General features: G+C 37.2%; 1 protein-coding gene across 12 annotated transcripts in view; it reads right to left on the reverse strand.

Moving 5' to 3' along the window:
* TLE4 (TLE family member 4, transcriptional corepressor) overlaps positions 1 to 25,086 on the reverse strand; it is a 158,383-nt gene that overhangs the window by 69,774 nt on the left and 63,523 nt on the right. For 7 of the 12 annotated variants that reach the window (XM_007969570.3, XM_037998539.2, XM_007969568.3 and 4 more), the window contains 2 exons: positions 9,160 to 9,361; positions 7,900 to 7,916 (listed from right to left, as the gene is read on the reverse strand). In XM_007969570.3, the coding sequence (XP_007967761.1) occupies positions 7,900 to 7,916; positions 9,160 to 9,361 (219 nt within the window). Of the gene's footprint in view, positions 1 to 7,899; positions 7,917 to 9,159; positions 9,365 to 25,086 lie in introns of all 12 variants that reach the window. The other 5 variants (XM_007969566.3, XM_007969567.3, XM_007969563.3 and 2 more) reach the window with 1 other exon arrangement.

Genomic DNA, 25,086 nt, shown 5'->3' on the forward strand with positions numbered 1-25,086 from the left:
CTCCAGTTTCTAGTGAAGTAAAACGAGAGGCAAAACTGAACCCAGGGGTTGGGAGGAGGAGGGTACTTAACCACCAATTTCAACTATCACAAAGAAGCGAATTTCTTACATTACAGTACCAGTACGCTCAGCTTAAAATGTTTTTAAAGCAGTATAATTTATCACATGCAAAAATAATTGGATTGGTTCTAAATAATGAATAATCTGATAAAGTTAAAGCAATGTGACTTATTTTATTCGATATTTAGATTCAAAGAAAAACAACTAAGTATTAAATTCTAACATTTCAAGTTTTGATTTGCCAAGTCTTAGCAGCATGACTGAGTTTTGAAATAACTATATTATCTTCATTTAACAGCAACCTTATTCAAAAGAATCAAAAACTCTTCCAGAAAGTACTACTCAGCCCCTCAGCAAACTTCCTTTCTATTACTCTTTCATAAAGACTGAATTCTCTTCAACGCTTTCACAAGGCAGTTGCCATGGTAGTAATCAGACATGACTCTCTAAGTCCAAAATTACAGCCCTTAGTAGTGGTGGCTCCCAAGTGGAGAGAGTCTTTGAACCCAGAAGATAGCTGAGCTACTTCAAACCACCATAGAATAAAATACCTAAGTTGGACAGAGGAAAGTGTTGAAGAAATAATTCAACAAAGCAAGAAGTAAGAGTATTAAACTACCCCATGAGGGATTTTATAATTTTTCCAGAGGGGGATCAGTGTTACTGTAAGAATACAAAAAAAGATGGTCAACAATTCTTTTGAATAATTCCACTGGAAGAATTATCTACATTTTGAGAAACAAATGTTTTTGAAATTCAAGTGCCAACTATTAACACTTAAGTCTTAGGCCCCTCTAAAGTTTTAAAAATGTTAACTATAAACGTTATAATATTTTTGCAAGAGATGAAATTCATCCTAATTAAGAAAATTAGAAATTAAACATCAGTATGAAAATGTCTGTCTAATAACTAAGACGGTTGGTTTATGGAGGGAAAGGATTAAACCATTTTGCCAAATCAGCTGGAGAAAGCCAACCTGCCAAACAGCCCGCCCCTGTTAATTAATATTTGTTCTGCTTCAGCAATCAGTGGAGGAGGGTGCTGCAAAACAAGCCTGTCTCCCGAGTCACATCATTAATCCATTTATGCTCACCACCTGAGGACCAGCTATGCCCTCAAGATATTTATTCATCTGTTTGACAAACAAACAATTACCACACATTTTCTAGAATTAGGACACCTGTTACATTTCATGCAGTTTACATGCCTAGAGGCAGGTATCAATTAATACTGAACAAATTACTGCATCATAGATTCATAGAACAAAACTTCTTAATTGTTCCTTGATAACTGTAAATAGTAAAATACATGGTAGAAATAAATACCTAAAAGTATTGTAAACAAATAATTAAAAAGCAATAGCAATGCTAAAACACTTAATTTCAAATTACCATCTTATTTTGGGAAATTGAAAGAGTTATAACATTAAATGCTTGAAAGGCATACTTTATCACCCTACCACCCAACCCCTCAAACGACTTCCTCAACTGCTAACCATTGTGTCTACTTGGGTAATCATATGGCCAACTTTATTGCTGAAACATAACCTATGGTATAAGATTTTTATTTTAAAATTTGTTTCTAGGACAGGCCTAAATAACAAATAAGAAAATAGCTACATTCCAAATACTTGGAAGAATGCTTTCAGTTACAGCCTTGAGATCCATGGAGGTTAAGTGACTTGTCCAATGATATTCAGCTTACCTAGTGGTAGAGAGGATTGTTGAAGCACCTGTCATAGACTTCCTACAGAATGGCTCATATTCTAAATGTTTCAGTGTGCTTCCTTGTGGTGTCAAGAATACTTCATGGTGAATTACACCAGGAAAAGCTTTTTCCTTATAATGGGAGAATGGGATAGGAGAATGAAGTCTAGGTTTGCCTGCATATACTGGTGATGAACAATGAAATGGATTTTACCAATAATCAAGGGAGTAAGATATCTAGAAATGTATGCTGACCATAAAAACGTAGAGTTCTATTTCTATTCTTTAACCTTGAAACACAGGCTATGATGTATTTGAAATACAAATCCACTGTCTAGATAAGTATTGCTCAAGATAGGCTCTTTAAAACATATTTTAAAATATGATTTTAAAAATACATTAAGTACTTCTATTTCCTTATTAGGTGGTATCCCTGATTCCCCATGCCCTAACTAAGTAAAGTTCCCCTAAAGTTTTAGCTTCTTGAGGGGAAGAAGCTTAATCTGCTTTGTGGAATTGTATAAGAGGACAAATCGAAGATTAGTATGAGAAAGAAATTACGAGTTAGGGAGCGGCAAAAAACAAAAAATTTTTTAATGAGAAAGACTTAAAGAGACCTAACAGAGATCACAACAAAATAAAATGAATCCTATTCGAATCCCATTTCAAGTAAACCAATTATTTGAAATAATCAAATAAGTTGGATTATAAGCTGGGTATTAGAAGATGTCAAAGAATTATTTTACTAAGTGATTAGAGGCATTATGGTTTATCTTTAAAAAAAGGTCCCACTATTTAGATAATGTGTTCGTTTTGCATATTGAAGTACACAGGAGCAAAATGAGCACACAAATACTTCAGCAAAGAAAAAGAACAGAAATATAGCTACATATTGATAGCTCTTACACCTAGTTGCTGGATGTATGGGGGAGTTATTTGTACTTTGTAGTATGTTTCAGATTTTTAATAACTTAGAATGAAACTGGGTCACCCAAAGAGCTTTCCTTTGAGGACGGCGCGGCTATGTGACCTCTGACAGGCCTTCACACTTCTAAACCTTTCCTCATGTATGAAATAACGGTAAGCATAACACCTACCTTCACCGGCAAAATCTAACCTACAAGCTATACATTTAGTGGGGGCTGCTCAGAGGAGACCAGCAGGATTGAGTGGACACTGTGGACCCACTTCATTTTTCCCTAGGTTACAGTGGATATGCTGAAGTGCTGCAGCCCTCAATTAGACAACTTCTCTTCTCAGATTATTGATTACGGAGGTGAAAATAGAAGATACCAAAAGTCCATGACTGTTTTGTTTGCTTAAACACTCTCTAGTGTTTTGTGGATTTCACTGATTCCCCCCTTTTTAATCTAGCTTTCTGTTATTTTATGCCTTTGCCTTTTTACGATACGTACTTCTAAAGTCTGGGGTAATACAAATTTATCCCACCACGTTATCTCCCAAACGGTAACACTCCTACTTAAAGGGGTGTATGAAGTAATCATTCTGTTAATTCAGGCTAAAAACCCACATTTACCGGTAACACCCAATTAATGAGGCAAAAGTGCTTTCTTGGCCTGAATCATGCCCTTCAATTTCAACATAAAAACAACCTTATTCTAATTTTCCGCTGATAAACCTTTATTGTCAACAGAACAACTGGGGGATAGAAAAAAGCAATGTATGATGTTTTAGTCACCTATGCCCCAAAATATAGATGCAGCAGAATAAAAAGGCATTGCCTTAAACACAAATAATGAGTGAATCATTATAAAAACTTTTAAACAAAATCAAGGAATTTGCACAGGAAAAAAACAGTGTATATACCCACAGAAAAGCACTTAGCTAAAAAATAATTATATGTAAATTAAAAAAATAAAGTGCACCATCCATACTCATTATGCCAACAAAAATTACAAAAACTATAAAGTTCCATATTGGCGGATTGTGTGGAAACATATTCAAACACTGCATTTGGCATTTTAAATGAGTATAGAGTTTTAGGAGATCAATTTGGCACTGCACAAGTCACTAAAAATGATCATACTCTTTGATGATGCATCCAGCACTTTGGGCTTGAAGACATTCCAATGAAATAACAAAAATAAAAACAACACCACTCAGAAGGAAAAAAAATGTTTGTACTGGGTAAGCATAGGCACAGAGGAAAAAAGTACTTCTGCTATATTTCACAGATAAAAAAGGCAAATCCCTCAAAGATGTGACTTGAGAAGGTTATTGCACTCAGGATAAAACACAGGAGAAGCAGGCAGATACATAAAAAAGGACTTACAAAGTAATACAGAATGCACAATAATAGCAACTTGCTTGAGGCCATGCAGCTAATCAGCATTTGGTGATAGTGAATTTTGCTACTTATATTTAAGCTGGTCTTGATTTTGGTGCCTACTTTTTGCTACCTGATATTGGAATTATGTAAACATTTGGGAACGGAGTGGGAAATAAGACAATTTCTGAACCTCAGATTCTTACCAAGTTTTAGGCAATTTGGGCCTTCACAGCTCTGAATCACTACCCTCATTTCAGTCACTCAGAAAAAAACTGGAGAGTGCTATGGGGAACCTAATGACTCAGGGCAGCTGACTCCTCTTAATGAACTGGAACCTCCATCAAGTGGGAAGCTCCCGGCAGCATGCGGGAACGTCCCCTCTGACACCATTTTAGAGCCCATCACTTTTACCCCTCAGCCCTAAATGAGAGGGGGTGGGCAATGGAAGATTCCATCACCTCAGAAAACATTTCCTTAGTGTCACTTATGCCTTTTCTAGGGATAAGAGAACTGGTTCTCGATACTTTATAAGATGGTGAGAACACTCCCACTTAACCTACTTTGGATTCCTTTTGGAGAGAGAAATTTGGGCTTTCTGCCCCACCATTAAGGGTAAGAGAGGATCACAGTCTGTGTTTCTTGCCATTTTCAGGCCTCAAATGTGGGACTTACTGTTGGGCACATGGAGTCACTAGACAGCCAAGTGACAAGCAAGGAAGGCTGCAGGTGCCATGGTTCTTGACTTCAACAGCCTTACAACACACACTGTTCTAGTTTCTCATCACCAAGGAAATTGATTCTTGGGCTCCTACAGTGCTTTCTCCTTTAGATCCATATTTACATTCTCCACCTTTGTTGAAAAACTTCAGATACAGGTCTGCAAATAACAGGCTTAGGAATGAACTTGGCTACAGGAGCTACAGAAAAAGAGATCAATAAAGCCAACCGTGTGCAATTTGGTGGCCACAGAACTTCCCAGAAGAGAAAGACAAAGGAGAAAAAAGGCCCAATATGTTAACAAGTGAATTTCTTTCATTTTACTTGGCATCTAAAGGTAAAGTACCTTAATTACTTAAATCTTTACAGTAAGTTTAAATTTATAGTTTATAAGCTATTCTGAAATCTGCCCTGTTTAACAATCTGTAACGTCAAGAAAACATTTTAAAGTGTCTCTCACAATTAAACCCATCTACAACTTTGTATAAATCAAAATTTTGCTACCATATCAAAATGTTCCACTGGGGCTGTCTAAGATTGCCCACATCCTCATTACATGCAACACTAATTACTACCAGCAGATTCAGAATTTTCTGCACATTAGAGGCTTTTAGAGGAGCTATAAAAAATTTCAGGCACCATTAATTTAAATTTGTATTGAAATTTCCTTTTGACAGATGGCCAAAAATTACTTATTATTTAGAGTACCAGAGCTGCCTGTTTGCACATTAGAAGAGGAAAGGGAAAAATTAAAAGCAAGAAGGAAATTTATGTCACGTTCATTACCTGTTAAATGTTAAGGAGCATTATCTTGCATAAATAAATTATTTCATATGAGCTCGGCTCCAGCTGCAGGCAACTGGCACGCTCTGGCTGATAAAAACCACCTAGAGTCACACAGCAGACAATCATAAAAAGCCCCCTCTTAACCAGGAACCACTTATGAGAGGACGATCGATGGAACAAGCAACTAAAACTGCTTCTCTGAGCATCACAGAACACATTCAGAAAAACAAGCAAACTATCTCACCTTGTAGAACTATAGTACAGCCCCAGACTTGACGTAATACAACTTCAAATTTGAGAATGGTACCCAACCAAAACATCTATTTATAGATGCCATCCCATAATAAATCAAGGCAAAATCATCAGCCTTTCTTGTTTTTCCCTGGCTTCTAGCTATACAGATACTCATTTCCAGGCTCACCCTGAATGATTACAGATGATTTCAAAACACATCCTTACTCTTGCATGAGGGAATAAGAAAATGTAATTGACACAAAAGTGTGCACCAAAGTATAAATATTTTCACAGTCTTCTGGGAGTGGAGGCTTTTGTTTAGTTCACTGGACTGCCTAAAGGTATATATTTATAATAAGAAGGCAGGGAATGTTTATATTATGACCTCAGAATAACTAGATAGGCTTTCAAAGGCTGGTATCAGTTAATCCTAGTCACTGCATTTACTTACTACTTCCTAAGTACACATGTGTGAAACACTTAATATACTTTGATTAAGAATGCTTTTTTAATCTAGGTACTGATATGTATATGATACAACAAAATACACAATGGCAAATGCATAATTAAATAATTCAATGTGTTCAGTTCTAATTGTAAATGTTGACATTTACATGGAAGTGCAGATGCCCTTTCAAATTACAAAGATTCTTGAAGGGTAAAACAGATAGGCTCAAGTTTTATTTTCCATTACTTAAGGGCACTGAAAAAAAAATTCCTTTTCACTGTAAAATGACAATGAGTAAAAAGGCATTCAGTGCTAGCACAGTGGTTTTGGGAGAAAATTTTAGCATTCATATACATAGCTCCATTAAAAACTGCAAGATATAACTACCTATACTCCAAAACATTCAACTGATGTAAAAGATAAAGAAACAGACAGCATTTTTACCTCAGCCAATGGTTGAGAACTGTCCTTTCCTTCTAACCAATAAGTAGCACAATGGCATATGTAATACAATTATGCATAATACAATGGTGTATGTACGTAGGTATCTGTGTGTTTATTTTTTGAGACAGAGTCTCACTCTGTCGCCAGGCTGGAGTGCAGTGGCGCTATCTCGGCTCACTGCAACCTCCGCCGCCCGAATTCAAGCTATTCTCCTGCCTCAGACTCTCGAGTAGCTGGGACTACAGGCACAAGCCACCACGCCCAGCTAATTTTTGTATTTTTACTAGAGACGGGGTTTCACCATGTTGGCCAGGATGGTCTCTATCTCTTGATCTTGCGATCCACCCACCTTCAGCCTCCCAAAGTGCTAGGATCACAGGCGTGAGCCACCGCGCCCAGCCTACAATGGTGTATTTATATTGTGTCTGGTTCGTAAGCGATTACATCAATTTTCATGCTTTACTCATTTCCTGCCATGGCAGTCTATTTTTCTTGTTTGCTTACTAAATAAATTCAGGTATCCTTAGCACATCCCATTGTGGAGGTATAGAAGCATATCCAAACCATTAGACCCTAAATACTTATCCTCTTTCCCTACAACTTGTCTATAAAGAGATACAAAAGGCAGATAAGACAGATGCAAAACCTAAAGAGAATTAACTTGTTATACCAAATACCAAAATGTTAATTTGAAAGAAAAGTTGGTGAAAAAAAGTCACTTAAATTTGAAAGAGAAAATTATTTCCAGTGGTTAAGGAAAAAAAAAAAAATGCACCATTCACTTAAACAAATGTTTTGATAAATTTTGTAAGTTGGAACTGTTTCCTCAAATATGAAACTAATATGTATTTCCTTACAAACCAATTTATTTAATTCATTTCATTATTATCTTACAGCCAAAGCCTAAGTGAAGAAAAGCAGTTTGTTTGTTTTTTTTTTTCACACGGCAAATAATAAAACGAGCAATGCAAGCCAGATCTTGCAATTCAACCCGGGTCAACACATGTGATTCTGATAGAGAAATGGGACCTTAAAAACAAATAACAAACAAACAAAAAAAACCACACATCTGAAAGTAATTTAAAAAATGCAGTTAACCACCACTAACCAATGAAATCATTCTCTACATCTCAAAGAATTCTTTACTAGATTCATTCAAATCATTTACAGCTCTTTTATAAGCCATTCCTCAGTCTGTAAATTTTGAGTCTTACCTTGATGGAGTCTCTGTCTATATGTAAAACAGCAGCAACACAAGAAGATAAAGTGGTGGGAAGAAGAAAAGAAAAGTACTAGTTAGTTTACATAAAATCATACTAATTTATCGAACTTGATCTCTGCTAAATAATACATTACACAGAGGTCAACTGTGCTGTAAAGTTAATTATTAATACTGCACAACCAAATTCATAAAGTACCAATCTACCTTTGATACAATTTCAGAAGAACCAAAGCTGGACATTCTTATTATCTGTGCTCCTTACAGACTTTTTCCAAGTGTTTACAATCTTGCATCAACTCTGTACCACAGCATTAAGATAACTGGGTGACAAATCACAGTGTTTCTAACATCAGAGATGGACATTTACGCATCTGAGATAAAAATCACTGCCCTAATATTTTAATTCATAGTAAGGATGCTGAAACGGGGATATGAGCTTTTAATTACGAACCACACCCTTCGAGCCAACGAACCACCCGTGTGCTAAGTAAATTCCCAGGAGGGACTTTTTCATCTGCATTTCTGTCATTAATAAAAATTATCAGTAAGCACCACAGAAAAACAACAGTCACATCACAATGTTTCTGCACTATCATCTACCTTAGTGGAGGAAGGAAATCAACCTAGAAGGAGCACAACTGGCCTTTAAATCAATTAATTGCATAAACAATTATGTTGGTCTTATAGGAAGAAATTAGTTAATTTCATGCTTCTAAACAGACTGGGTGAGACAGTTAAACCAACAGATTTCATTAATTTGATCTGTACCTTCTTAATTACTAAGACTACTGAAATTATTTTCTTACCTGTGAGATTTTTACTGCTCTATATAGGCTCATTTGTTTATAAATAATAATTGATTTGGTCAAATATCAAGTGAGCATTTATCAGCAAGACATTCCCCAAAATAAATTCAGTCAAAACTAACTATTAATGCAACACGCTACTTCAAACAGAGCATCATGGGATTTCATTACTGATTTAGACCTGGGCAACATAGGAGGCAGCAAGAAATCAAAGGCAATAGCCAGAAACAGGCCCCTCTGCCTCTGGGGAGTACGTTAGCTCTTGCCAAACACTAGAATATCGTTTGGCAACTGACTACTTGCAGTAATTAATTTACCTTCCAGTAGAAATCCATTGTTTAGTCACCGGTAAAACTAAATTCAGAGAGCATAAACAACAGCATCCAGAACCTACCCTCAGCAGCAGGTAGGTTATCTCAGATTGGCATCCCAAGACAGTCACTCACCTCTTTGGTGATCATTGTCATGGTGCTTCTTCTCATCTTTAATTGGAAGATGGGACTGACCTCCTAGAGCACTGGAGAGGGCCAGAAGCCCGGCACTGCTACCGATGGGTGGAATGGCAGGGGGCTGGAGCCCTGAAGGGTGTGGAGTCAGAGGTACGGGTAGACCATGTCCATGTGATAAATGCTGGGCCTGGAGTTGCTGCTGCTGTGAAAAATTAAACACAGATATTGAATTTGCCCCTTATATCCAACCCCTGCCCCAACAGAAACAGAAAGGAGGCACAACTAGGCAGTAAAAAGGCCAACACCTATGCAAGATTTATCATTAACATATCTATTTTTAAAAGGGGGAAGGAGCAAAGGAGCTGTATAGTCAATAAACACTACCTTTCTTATACTTGGAGGTTTTGCACATGCAAAATAAGTAATTTTTAAGTGGTGAAATTATGTAAGAAACTTTCAATAGTTGATATTCAAACATATTTAACAAACCTCATAAAGGCTTTTTTAATCTCAAAAAAATAAAATAAGGCCTCACGATCATACATTTCTAATCAAAACATATACATGAGTAACTGTTAAAGCAGTTATGTTGAATAAAAAAAGCTGAAAATTGAGAAAATTAGTGTTAAACAGTTCTCCCAGAACCACCGCACAGCATGCAGGGAGAGTTAATTTGAAAGAGAAAACCTGAATTAACAACCCAGAAAAGGAAACTGGTTGCAGCCACCGTTTTAAGCCCTTTAAGTGTCCTCAGCGGTACTTGAGCAAATTACTAAAGAAAATCTAATGTAGCAAGGCTTGGGTCCTCCTGTAGGCTTGCTCAATAATGCTGAAATAATTGGGCACTCTGTGCACGTTTAGTGATGCTCGAATGAAAAGCTAGAGGCCTGCCCTTGTACTCTTCTCTAGCGGCCGACTCTGTGTTGTGACAGGTTTATTTGAGTGGGACTGTGATGCATGCACCAGTAACTGCGCTGACAAGAGTTTAAAGTCATTTTTACCAGCACACTGGCAACACATAGAGAAAGCCCTCAAGAGGCTGGAATGGGTGTGCTTGACCTCAGCCGAGGCTACATCAAACTCTGCTACAGGAACTGCGGTGGGCAAGCCTTGTTGCCTCTTCTGAGTGGGAAGTGGAGGAGAGGAGGAGTTGGTGGTGAAGGAAGGACATTAAATGCATTCCTCAGTAGGAATCCCTTCAACTCAAACCCTGCTTAACAATATTGTATGACAATAAGTACTGAGTAATTCTCAGGTGAAATTTTGTAGTGACTGAATTTTAGTTATTGCCTTTAAAGAAATCACATTCCAGGCCTAACCTATGATAGCCAAACAGTCCCTTCTGTAATTTTCTTTCCAAGCAAAATTTCACAAAATATCTAGAGATAGGGACAGTGATAGAGAGACAGAGAGAGAGAGAGAGAGAGAGAGAGAGAGAGAGAGAGAGAGAGATCACTCCACCAAGAAAAATCTTGAAATGCTTTTATTAATACCTCAGAGAAAAAAAGTGGGCCTTTTTTTCTCCTCTCCAAATTAGGTTTATTTTCTTCCATTCCTGCATTTCTTCCTATGTTTGACCACAAAAGTCCATGTACAGTATTAACTAGCTCTTTTCTCTTACTGACCTGCACCTGTGTTCTGGCTACATGCACTTAAAATATAGTCAATAGAATAAAGTATGAACACTTTGAAAAGTAAGTTTACAAGCAGAAAATGGAAAATGGGAGCCACATCTAGATACTCCACCAACCAAGCCCCACCCATGCTCCAAGTCCTGCGGAAGCTTTTCTTAACTGGTTAGTTTTGAGATAAGGTGATTCTCTTCATTTAAGTGGCCAAAATCATGTTCATAATTCTTTACATACTGTTATTCAGTGGGGATCAAAAAGTATGCGCACACAATTATATTTCCTAACTGTGCAGAAAATAATGTCTATGAAGAAAATAAAATAGGGACTTGAAGTAAATATATGGCAAATTTGTTTCAAAATATTGTTCAACTGAAATTGCTCCAATTCTTTCTCCTCTGAATTCCCCTAATACACCATGTGTATGGTTTGGACACACAGTCACTTTCTACCTTAGATCAGAGGTCAATGGGCAGGCATTTATTAAGCTCCTGCATGCTCGTCTTTCTTACCTCCCTTCTTAGACTCTAAGCACTATGAGTCTACATCTCACAAATCCTAGCTAACTGCAGACCCTGAAATATTCACACATTATCTTGATAGTATTAAAAACACATCTATTACATTAGACAAAAAAAAAAAAAAAAGCCTGGTGCAGTGGTTCACGCCTGTAATCCCAACACTTTAGGAACTGAGGCAGTCAGATCACTTGAGCCAGGAGTTTGAGACCAGCCTAGGCAACGCGGCAAAATCCTGTGTCTACTAAAAATATAAAAATTAGCAAGGTATGGTGGCACACACCTATAATCCCAGCTACTCAGGAGGCTGAGGTAGGAAGATCACCTGAGCCAGTGAGGTGCAGTGAGCCATGACAGTGAGCCATGATTGCACTACTGCATCCCAGTCTATATGACAGAGTGAAACCCTGTCAGAAAAAAAAAAAAAAAAAAAAAACCCTCAGCCAAAACCCAATACCTTTAAAGATTCAGGTGCGTCACTTTTATTCTTTTTCTCCTACAGGATAAAAAATAAGCACCGACTCATCGTTCCATTGGACCAGAACTTTTCAAAGGCAGAAATCTTAGTTATACATGACATTCTCTACCTGTGTTTTTTTCCCTAAATTCATATCCTTCTGTACCTTTTAGAACAACCTCCACATTACTTATCTAAGTTGTACTCACCTACCTCTGCTCAGCTTATGTTTCACCTGTTCCCTACAGCCTTCTCCAAGCAATCTAAGTTTCCAATATCTTATAGGGCTCCCTGTATCATTCACTGGCATATATTGCCTCATAAAGGTATTGTTATTCATCTGTTTACAGATAAGAAGATCCTGACTTGCCAGAGACTGTGAGACTTTGGAGAGAAGAGACCAGTCCCAGGCCTCTTAGTACCCCGGCACCTAGCTCAGTTCCCTAAACGTAGCGAGAACTCAATACAAAACTCTGATACTACTGAAAATAAAATACTTCTTTGATAGTTACTCTCTGGTTCCAAAAGCAACAGATCCCTTTTATCTAAAAACAAAAGTTCCAATTTCTTAGCAATCAAGACCTTTTGTAAACTACTATCAGCCTAACTCCACTCTACTGTGTAACACCATCCAGGGAACTCTCTGCCCGTAACACCAGCCTATTTAGTGAGACATCTAAACTAGGGCTTAGTTTTACTACGAATCAACACACACCCACAGAGTACTCTCTCATCTGTCTCTACGTGTATAAATTCTACTCATCCTTCTAAGCTAAACTCCTGCCTATTTTCTTGGTGAAGATATCCCTCATCACCCTGGCTCAAAGTAATCTCCACCACTGTCTCTCAATTCTGACACCACTTACCCTCAATACCATTATGATACTTAACAACCCAAGACAAAAAAAGACTTTTTAAATACATATATATGTGCTACGTGTGTGTGTGTGCACAAGTTTGTGTATGCCATACCTTCTAATTAGAGCTATTTAAAAAATATTTCCCACAGTGCCTAGATATTTCTCACTTAGTAGGTATGCAAACAGATTACCAACTAATATCAGCACTGATTTTATAAACTGATGAATTTTCACTGTATTTTCTTCCATAGGTTTCAATCTTTTGAATTTAAAATTAAACTAGAAGAAATAAAAAAGCTGCTTGTACTATAAGCCTTCATTTGGATACTTTAAGCAGTGATAATCTAAAAATGAGTAAAATTGTTATTTTTAGTGATCAAACATACAGAACTTGGTGCCCTCATAGGAAAAGTGCATTTATTTTTATTGTTGGTCTTTTAATTTTTAAATTCTTAATTATGAATTATAAATGGGCTTCAGTATAACTACCACTGAACTTCCCCTGAACTAATCAATGAACTCAAACTATGGTCATATTTCTACATATATTCAAAGCTTTTAATGACTTAAGCTTCTACTACATACAGAGTTCCCATATATTCTTTACCTACTTTTCACTAATGTTAACATTTTATATAACCACAGAATTTATCAAAACTAAGAAATTAACATCAGCTCATTGCTATTAGCCAAACTAGAGACTTTATGCAGATTTCCGTAGTTGTTCCACTAATGTCATTTTTCTGTCCCAGAATCCAAACCAGCATATAACACTGCATTTAGAGAGTCTTTTCCATTTGTTACTATACCAAAATTATAAAGCCCTTTCAAAGATTTTATGAATGGTAACAACCAAATTACAGGCATACTGTTTAACAGTATATGCCCTGATCTTAAGGAAGAATAAATGAGAGGCAGCTACCATAAATTCATGTTTATCAGTCACCGTTTTATATATATACAAAATAGCAAACAGAAAAATTATACTCAGGCATCCTGTAGAAGGGAGCAATTTTTATCAAGTGTTTCAAAAATATTACACTATAAGATAAAATGAAATTAAGTCACCAAAAGGCATGAGACAAAAATGTAAGCTAGAGATATTAAAATATTACGGTAGGCTTTAAAATGTATACTTTAATAAATGAGACCCCTTTCTGTACTTAGGGGTCATTTTTAAGCTTCTTTGCAAATTTTCACCTTAGGAACTAGCCTAGAACTAGAGTAGCAGGTATTTTATAACTGATAAGGATTAGTCAATAAAACATATTAGAAAACATCTTTAAATAACAGCAGTAAGTCACCAATGGCTAAGTAGAACTTTACCTTTTTCTCAACTAAAATAAATGGACTTAATTTATTAAATGTCAAAAATTCATTAAAAATATTATTTCTATTAAGTCTTCTTATCAACAGAGGAACTCAGGATTCCCGGAAAAGGAGTAAGGTTTCCGTGGCTAGTATTCACGTAGCTGAGAGCACCATAATCTAATGGACTGCCCTACGATAAACTGAACGCTCACTGATGTTTCCCAACAGGGTTAAGTCAAAACTGCCCTCTGCCCTCTGCCCCATCTGTGTTAACTACAGAGCAATTAACCTGCCAAGATTTTACTGCTTTATCTTACAGTCCCACTAAGAAACATAAAACCCCATGCCTTTTAAAGACCAAAAGGAAGGGAAATGTATATTAAGAGTACACAGTATAACACAGATTTGTTACCGATGTAATTTAAGATACATTATAAACTAGCAGGATAGATACATATATATATATATATATATATATATATATATATATATATATATATATGCTTTAGAAGAAAAACAAAACAAAGATCAAGCCAAAGAATTAAAGAGGGCATAGACTGGAGTATTAAAATAAACGTATACTACATAACCACCACTTAGGAAGACCTGCTGAGAAAAATATGTATCATGTTAAAATTCTTCTCGCTATCCTTCTAGGCCTTTATTATCTTTGGGTGCCTTACTTAAAATTAATAACAAACAAAAGCCTCTCTTATCTCAAACCACAATACAAAATAAACTACTTCTTCCTGTTTCCTTGATGGGCCATTCAAGAAAATAAACATAAAAATGGAGTGAACTTTAAACTTAAGCAAGTAAGTACTCCATTAAGGTAATTAATTTAATTCTGAAAAATAGCAATGATGTCTGAAAATACACAGCAATGAAGTGGTAGACACAGCCTCAATGCCATTAATAGCTTTTTACTGGATTCTCTGTAACAAAGATTTCCCTGCAGTTTCAAGTTTGGCACAAAGGGCAGAAAAGGACCACTGGAGAATCGAATTCACAAGAAATGTCTTTTGAAATGTTGTCTTTCTGTCAGCAGAAAGAGGAGTTCTTTTTAATTGAAGGTCCCCAACTGCTTGACCACAAGGGACTGACAAGTCATTGACCAAGCAGGAGCTAGCAAGGACAGAGCCACAGTCACCGACATCCCTGGGAATTTTGGGCACTTCCAATTGAAGGCCAGGCAGCAGTTTTCTTGTTCACCCCCACTCCAACTCTACTACGCTATCAACAGCAGAATAACTCTCAAAAAACATGCATCTTCCTTAGAAACAACATCAATCATCTCAGTAGCAATGAGCACACTTTGTGCTATTTTGGTTTCTAAAAAAAGTGCAAGTGCAAGGTGAACCTGCTGTATCTTGTGCCAGAAATCAAGAAAGCTATCTAGACTAACGGATATTGTGTCAACAGGACAATGAGTCAAATTGAAGGGATCCCGACTGGCAAAACTTGAGACAATCTCAGCATCGTTAAGAATAATGACTTAATAGGTTATAACACATTTTTAAAATACATTTTCAGGAATGGAGTTTTTGGTACCCCAAGAAAGCAGGTGAAGATGTGGGGCACTCTGGGGCCAAGGACTAGACAGAGAATGACTCTCAGGCCAGTGCCAGCTCCTAAGTTCATGGCTAGCTGGCTCCCAAGCCTACAACCATACTACTCATCCACCAGGAGCTAGCCAAGCTGTGAGCTGCTCGCTCTGAGCATATGTGCCTCAATCCAACCAGGAGACATTGTTCCATTCTAGGAGAGAAGTAAGGGAAGACTCAGCAGACCTTGAAAGGAGCCAAAAAGAAAGAGGCAACAGACTCTGAAATAGAGCAGCAAGCACAGGGAAGGGCTCATTACTGGGCTGGTAGCCATACTTCTTGGCTTGTGAAGACACTATTTACTATGGACAGTTGTTCTGCTGGCCTCACTCCTGTCTGTAAGTCGGGCTAGGTGTGAGAAAGCACAGTCTGGCTGACATTTGGGAAGCATCACAATGAAGTGGCCTCGGAGCGACTGGAATCTTTATCATCTATGTGAACAAGTCACTTAACATTTCTGATGCTCTGTTTCTTCATGTAAAAAGTGAGAACAGTTACAAAATCTACCTCCCAAGGTTGCTGGAAGAATTGTATGACATGATGCATATAAAACTTTAGCATAGTGTATTAGTCTGTTCTCATGCCGCTAATAAGGACATACCCAAGACTGGGTAATTTATAAAGGAAAGAGGTTTAATTGATTCACAGTTAAGCATGGCTGAGGAGGCCTCAGGAAGCTTAAAATCATGGTGGGCGGGGAAGCAAACATGCCCTTCTTCACATGGCAGCAGGAAGGAGAAGCAGGAGAGCTGAGTGAAGGGGGAAACCCCTCATAAAACCATCAGATCTTGTGAGAACTTACTATCACAAGAATAGCATGGGAAAAATTGCTCTTGATTTAATTACCACTCACGAGGTCCCTCCCACCACATATGGGGATAGTAGGAACTATAATTCAAGATGAGATTTGGGTGGGAACACAGCCCAACCATATCACACAGTGTTTGGCAAATAATAAACTAAAAACACTTAACCTAAATCTAAACTTGAGAAAACAATCAGAAACAATCAGACAAATGTAGACTGTGGAAGAGTCCAGAAAACTGGCCTGGTATCGTCAAAATGCCAATATCTTAAAGCAAAATGCTTTGGGACACTGTGATTTAAAGAAGAGTAAAACGACATGACAGCAATACAATTTTTGAATTGAATCCTGGATTGAAGAAAACAGTGCTATTAAGGACATTTTGTGGACAACTGGAGAAACATGATTATGAACTGTAACACTGGTATAGGAATGTGTTGATGGTATTGTGCTTATACAGGAAGATGTCCTTGTTCATAGAAGCAGCACACTGAAATATTAGGGGGTGAAACAGCATGACTGCCTTTTACTTTCAATCAGTTCAGCACATTCCAAAAAGTGCACATGTATCTGTTTGAGTATATAAACAGAGACAGAAAGCAAAAGTAACGACATGTTAACTGGTAAATCTAGGTGATGAGTATACAGTGTTTGCTTTACTATTCATTCAATTTCCCTGTAGTTGTAGAGGCTGGGAAAATAAGATGTGCCCTTCTTACCTTACTTTAACAAATATGTCTAGAAAAAGCTAAAAGTTAAGTGAATATATGGAAAGAAGCAAGAATAAAAAGAACAAAGGAAGAAACTTCTCAAGCTAAGCTTATCTGTAACTCATTCCTGATGACTTACAACATGAGATTTACTACAGACAGAAGACATGCATTTAGAGCAATCCAAGTAAGATTATCACTGAAAGGGTAAGTTTCTCAAGCTAAACAAACCACGGATCTCTGTAGTCCTCCAAATCTCTGGACTGGTCTTAAGGGGATGGCAAGTAACAACCAAAGCAAGCAAATCATGAGATCTGTGCCAGCGGCTCCATTGTCCTAACTTGTAGTTTAACTCATGAAGTAATAATGGCAAGAAAAGAAGGGGAAAACTACAAAAACGCTGACTTATTAACTTTCCCATTAGTGATCCCATTAGCATATTTTACGAATTGGCCAAAAGTTTACTAGTAAATGTACAGCTAAGCAAATTAATAATGGAAATACAATTTCCCAGAAGTTTGTTTAAGCTACTTAAGGAAAATTTTTAGAGTCTTTAACATCTTACTGATACCAGTGGTTCTATTTTGTGAGTTTTAGTCTTTAAAGTCACCAAGCTAAGGGACTGTACTTGGAGAAGCTTTCTTTAGTTACTTCAGAATACTTTAAAAAAAAAAATAAAAAAGGTAAAGCTGAGTGAGGCACAGTGGTATGTATGTGCCTGTAGTCCCAGGTACTTGGGAGGCTGAGGCAGGAGGATCACTTGAGCCCAGGCATTTGAGGCTGTGGAGCACTATGATTATACCTATGAATAGCCACTATACTCCGACCTGGGCAAGACAGTCAGACAGCATCTCTAATTTTTTTTTTTTTTTTTTTTTAAAGTAAAGCAACATTTACAAAGCCTATCTACTTTAGGTTGTTCAGGAATCCTGCATTTGATCTTAGAACGTTAGAGGTGGAATGAACCTCAGATGTCATCTAGGAGACTTGCTTTCCAAAATTTTGACCACAATTTCTGTGTGTATGTCTATGTGCATGTGTGTGTGTCTACACAGAATATACACGTAAATGAACACAGTTTACCAAACACTACTATGTGCAACATACTCTAGTATTTTCTATTGTCATCTATACCCTTTTGTAATTAAAATTTTAAAAAGTCTACTATGCCCACTGAATGGACTTCACTGTACACTCATGAGTCTCCTGAGCTACAATTTGAAGAACACTAAACCAGGTCCACACTCACATGTGTGATCTCCTAGGTGACAGAGTCAGTGGGAGATGGTATTAGCATCAAGAAATGGAGCACAAGCCCCTACCATTTAGCCCAGTGATGTACCTGCTGCCCGATTAGGACCCTATCTCAACTAGGGTGGAAGGGGTAAGCAATCATTCATTCATAAAAATAAATGGAGGCAGCTCCTCTGGGGAAATAACCTTTGAACTGAGACCTGCAGGATGCAAATAACAGCACATTGCAGAGAGCTGGGAGAATCAGAAGCAAGAGAAAGGCAGTTGAGAAGACCCAGAGCAAGACAAACGCTTGCCATGACCAGTGAAGAAAAAGGAAGCCTAGTGAGAATCCAGTGAGCAATGGGGAAGTCGGGTAGAATACGAGTATATTCTGGGAATCAGACTGTGCACACTAAGGGTTTTTGACTTTTATTTAAGAATAATGAGAGCTCTAGGCTATGGTGGGTTTTGGGGTTTGGTTTTGTTTTTTAAGCTGAACTTTTAGTTGCTCTTTAACTGGTATAAATCTGGATCGTATCGCTTTTTGGTTACATGTGTTGCAAATAACTTCTCCTAGTTTCTGGCTTGTCTACTCATTTTTTTTTAAAGTATCTTTTGATGAACAGATGTTTTTCATTTCAAGTGAGTAATAAATACTATCAATCTTTTTCTTATGGGTTGGGCTTTCTATGACCCTTTTAAGAAATCCTACGCCAAGGGAAAAAAAAAAAAAGATTCCTCCTTTTTTTTAAGTTTTAAAGTTCTTTTTAGGATTCTAGGATTGACTTCTGCATATGGTGACATGTACGTATCCAATTATTTTCCACAAGAATAACCAGGCGGCCTCCCAGTAATATTTACTAGCGTCCATCTTTCTCCCCACTGATCTGCTTGTCCATTCTGACATATACAAGTGAATCAATTTCTTAGTATTTTAGTCTATTTCACTGGCCTATAAGAGGACCAATAAGTATTTTAAGGTTGAGTGTGTAAACCAGCTTAAACTGGCCTTTATAAAGACTAATAAGTATTTTAAGCTAGAATACTAAAAAATAATAATTTTCTGAATCTGAGAGTGGCAAGAATGAAGGGCAGGAGACCGGCTAGTAGTGCAGGAATAACTTCAATTAGGGTTGCGGCAGTACACGCTGCAAAGAATAGAAGGAGTTGTGTTACTCTGAAGATAGAACTAGAAAGACGTGGTTATGGGAGACAGCAGAGTGAGACTAAGTGGAGGAATTCAGGACACCGTGGGAATTTGGAACATAAGTAACTGGGTAGATAGCTGTACCATTTACTCAGATGGGGCAGAAGAAGGAAGGAATGGCCATATGAATAGAATTTTGTCTTATACCTTTTTTCAGATTAGAAACTTATATGTTAAATGAAGATAAGCAAAGTGAAAAATAAAATTTAAAGCCACACATAATCTTAGCAGCCAAAGAAAACTACTACTATCATGGTGGGCCTATCCAGTATTTTTTGAATCCATGTTAGCATTTTTAACAAAAACAACATCAAACTATCTTGTGGTTTAATCTGTTTCTTCTTTTCCTGTTTACAATGTATCAAGAACATTTTTCCATATCTTTCATACACCTTGACTACATCATTTCTAACAGCTACATGGTATGCCATTGTACAGATACCTGAGTTCACTTAAGTAGTCCCCTAGTGTTGGGTGTTCAGGTTGTTCCCAATATTTTGATATACATAAGTCATGACATTAACACAGAAATATATATACATCTATATATAGTCATACACCACTTAACAATAGGGATATTCTGAGAAATGAGTCTTCAGGCAATTTCATTACTGTGCAATTATAGAGTATATTTATCTAGATAGTATAACCTGCTACACACATAAGCTATACAATATGGCCTATTAATCCTAGGCTGCAAACTCGTACAGCGTGTTACTGTACTGAATATTGTAGGCAATTGTGTCAGAATGGTATTTATGTATCTATAAACACAGAAGAGGTATAGTAAAAATACAGTATAGAAGACAAAAAATGGTACACCTATATAAAGCACTTATCATAAATGAAACTGGCAAGACTGGAATTTACTCTGAATGAGTCAGTGGTGAGTAAATGTGAAGGCCTAGGACATTAATGAATTACCATTACAGACTTTATAATTACTCTACACTGCTACACAAAATTTATTTAAAAAGTAATTTACTATGGTGTTATGACAGCTACAATGTCACTAGACAATAAAATATTTTCAGCTCCATTATAATCTTATGGGACCATTGTCATATATGTGGTCTGTCCTTGACTGAAACATCATTATATGGCATGTAACTATATATTTGAGTTAAGTTAGTTCCTCTGCAAGGTATAGAATACCCAAAAATGGCAAGAATTTTTTTTTAAAGGACTTTTTATTTCTCACACTACAAGTCCAGGGATGGATGGATGACCTAACATTATCAGGGCTCTGGGTCCCTGATTCATGTGGCCTCCCTTATATCCCATCCCCTCCCATCACAAGATGGCTGCCACAGCTCCACACATTACCCCACACCTTCACACAACCATATTAAAATGCAGAAAGGAGGATAATTCTCTCTCCATGGGTTTCTCTTAAGAAGAAAACCACATCTTTTTATATTTCACTGACCTGGATAGGGTCACTTGCCCACAGTTCTTCTGTAAGGAAGGCTGGAAAGAGCACCTGGAATGCTTTAGCCTTCACAGCAGAGGGTAGCCTCTGCCTGCAAGGGAGAATCAACAAACAACAAAGCCTGCCTCAACATCTATCTTTGCTCAGAGGCCATTCTGAAGCTATTAGCTGAAGGAAACCCAAAAACAACCTCTGAGCTTTCAAGCCAAGTAGATCGCAACTTAAATTGTTTTTTCCTCTCAACAATTTCTTCTTCCAGATATTAATTTGTGGAGAGCTGTGTCTACAAATTGCTTCGAGTCAACCCAGAAACACTCTAGGGAAATAAAGAAAAAAAGCAACATTACTGCCACTTTGCTTCAGGACCATAGTGGCACTGCCCTTGATGGTCACAGAAAACAATCTGAGCAAAGATAAACTCTCACCATTTTTATGAATCTACCAAGAAAAAAAAAAAAAAAGCATGAGAATCACAAGAGGCAGAGTAGCTATGGAGCTGCCTTAAAAAGGATTCAAGAATGTACCATTTTGAGTTTTTTCTTAAGAGTTTGGGGTCAAAGGCACAGTTAGCTCTAACTATTTAGTCAAAACCATTTTTTAAGCTTGCAATATTACTATATCTCATGAAATAATTGTTATTCACAAGTCAGGCAGACAAGGTTTTCTCAAGACAGAGAAATGGAAGCAGAGAAGACATATCACAAAGCAATGAAGTAATTTCAAAGACAGGACTCCCCACAACATAATGGCAATCCCTATAAGTTCTAACTTGTTTATATCTCCTGACTGGCCACTGGCCTGGTGGGGGCCCCTTTGTAGTCTTCACCACCAGTCACATCCCCTGCCTCACCTACTGCTGCCTGCAATTAGAATACTAACAATAGTTCTTAATCAAGAAACCCTCCTACGTAAACTCCTGATTTCCAAGTTTCTGAATAATCACCCTAGAATGTGTCCTTACGCTGCTACGGGCAAATACTTTTTGTCTACATGCACCCCACATGATATTTTGCTATTTCATATCAAGATTTTGCACAGTCTTATTCTAATAAGGCATGGGTTCAAACTTGTTTGTGTCACAGGACCCTTTGTGAACACTCTTCTCCAAAAACTATACATACTCCTCTCCTACCAGCCACACACACACACACACACACAGAGGCAATTCTGCAAGCACTCAGGCATCTAACTGACAGCCCAATGCCTAAGCATGAAATTCCAGAAGATCCAAGAACATGGGGTTAAAACACTTGCCTTAATAGCTGTATTTATAACAACTTTAAGTTCTTGTTCGTAAGAGTAAGATACAACAGACAGGAAGCAACATCGCATGAGTCAAGAGTATTCAACTGATCTGTGGGACTAACATAATTCAGACAATTTAGACTAACCACTTAGTATGTGCACCCAGCATACCCAGTTTCCATTTTCCTTCCAATACTGAGCTCTGGCTGGACAATCCTATCAGTGGATCTCAAGATAAAGAGATTATTGATGCCATTGTGAAGGAAAGAACAGGGTCAAGAGAACAAATAAGAGACAAGTGTAGCATAAGGGTTCAATGTGTGAGCTCTGAAGTCAGCTGGAGTTTGAATCCCAGTTCTGCCACTCCTCTTTGCGTGGCCTTCAGAAAACAACTTACCTCTTCAAAGCCTTGGTTTCATTATTTGTAAAGTTGGAACAATATTTCCTTCCACATGGGGCTGATGTGAAGATTAAACAAAGTAATGCATGTAAATGCTTAACACAGAGCGAATACTCAATCACGTCTACTATATTTAGTGGCCCCCACCACCTTTTTCAAGAAAAGAATACAAGCCTACAGAAGTGATAAATCTAGAAAAATAACTATGACACAAAAGGACCCCAAGTTTTAAAATAAAAATTCCATAATCATCAAAACAAATAGGCTTACACAATCATTCAACATTAGACTAGACAGCACTTTAATGGTTATCAGTTTCAGCCTTGCATTCTACAGATGAAAAAACCTAAATGAAATTCCTAATATCATAAGTGAAACCCAGAACTGTGTATTTTCTACCAGTCCACGCACTTCCTTCTCTATCTTGGCTCAAAATTGTAGAGGGAATATCCAAATGAGAAAATATCCTAGAGTACAGTATTTAACAAACATCTATGGAAAATTATTATGAACAAATTACTGCACATTTATGAACAAATAGTTACTGAATATTTATCATACAAATATGTATTGAAAATTATGATACCTATCGTTATAGGCTTCATGGCTATAAAAGTGAATGAGATTTCACTAGCTAGTCAAGGGAAAGTGATGCATAACAAATCAATGGTAAGTGCAATGAGGACAATAAAACAGGCTAATGGGACAGAGAATGAATTAGAAGCAAAGAGTAAAAAGAGTGCCAGCCAAGGAAGTCCTTCCTCAGGAGATAACATCTGAGCTGACACTCTGAAAAGAGGCAAAAGGAAGACCACTCTAGGATCCAGAGGACGGGCCCTCCAGAGGACAGAGGAGCTGGTGCACAAACCCTCAGTTGAGAACACACTTAGAGTGATCCAGGGACAGAAGAAAGGGGCCAGCATGGCTTAAGGACAGCTGAATGAAGAACATGAGTGGTATGTGACAGTGGAAAGGCTGGTGAAGGAGGGGTCACCTCACGAAGAATCTTGTAGGCCATGGTTAGAAATTCAGACTTTTTTCTAAAAAAAAAAGGGGGCAGCCATCAGGTTTTCCAGGGTTTTTCATTTGTTTGTTTTTTAAATTTTTTATAAATGAAATCCTGCTGTTGCCCAGACTGGTCTTGAACCCTTGAGCTCAAGTGATCCTGTAGCATCCCAAGTAGCTGAGACTATATATATAGACAGCACCACCACACTCATTGTGGCTTTAAGGAGAGGACCAATAGATCCTATTTCTATTTTATAAGAAGGTCACTCTGGCTGCTGTGTGTAGAATGAAATATAGAAAGACAAATGCAGAAACAAGGTAGCCTATCAGGAGGAGGCTGGAAGAGTCTAGCTAAAGGCGTTATTTGGACCAGGAGGAGATGGAAAAATGCACTCAAGCTTGAGAGAAATGTTAGGAGGCAGAACAGACACCATTTCTGATGACAGAAAGTGTTTACATTGAGCTTAGACCCTTTCTCTTCATCCATCAGCCACTCTTTAATATACTGATGATAAAGACCTGAAGTGCTAAGGAGTGCTGCAAAGGGCAAGGAAGTACAGGAAGAATAAATGCAAAATGGAATGGAGAATATCAATAATGAAAGCTATAGTCATCAAGACAGTATGGCACTGGCAAAAGAGACAACAGTTGATTGGAGCAGTCCAGAAACAGACTCATACATATATGGTTAACTGATTTTCAACAATGGTGCAAAGACCAATCAATGGAGAAAGGATAGTCTTTTCAACAAATAGTGCTTGAAAAACTGAATCCATGTCCATCTGGAAAAAAAAAAAAAAAAAAAAAAACCCTCAACTTAATGCATATATCTTACCATAAACAAAAGTTAAACTGAATCACAGGCCCAAATGTAAAACCTCTACAAGAAACCCCAGAAGAACATGTTTGTGGTCTTGGGTTAGGCAAAGATTACTTACAGACAACACCAAAAGTAAGTCCATAAAGGAAAAAAAAATGCCTAAGTTTAACTTTGACATTTTAAAATGCCTAAGTTTAATGTTAAACTATAAATTGGAAGAATTAGAAAACACACACACACAAAAAATCCAGAAAATTAAAGAACCCTTAAAACTCAATAATAAAATAAAACTGAATCATGAAAAAAAAAAAGAGGCAAAGATTTGAACAGACATTATATTAGAAAAGATACAGACATAGCAAAAAAGACACTTAACACCATTAATCGTTATGAAAATGCATAAAAAACACAGTAAGTACTATTATGGATTAGGATGGCTAAAAGAACCTCCCCAAAACCTGTAATTCCAAGTGCAGACAAAGATGTAGAGGAAAGGTTTTCTCACATGTAATGTATTAGTGAAACTGCAAAATAGTAGAATCACTCTGAAAAACAGTATGTCAATTACTTGGAAAGTTTAATGTGCACTTACCATGTAACTCAGCAATCCCACTTCTAGGTAATCACTCAAAAGATATAACTTACATTCACTTACTTAAAATATCCAAATAAGAATGTTTCTT

Source organism: Chlorocebus sabaeus, chromosome 12, assembly GCF_047675955.1.
Source record: "Chlorocebus sabaeus isolate Y175 chromosome 12, mChlSab1.0.hap1, whole genome shotgun sequence".
Taxonomy (NCBI): Eukaryota; Metazoa; Chordata; class Mammalia; order Primates; family Cercopithecidae; genus Chlorocebus; species Chlorocebus sabaeus.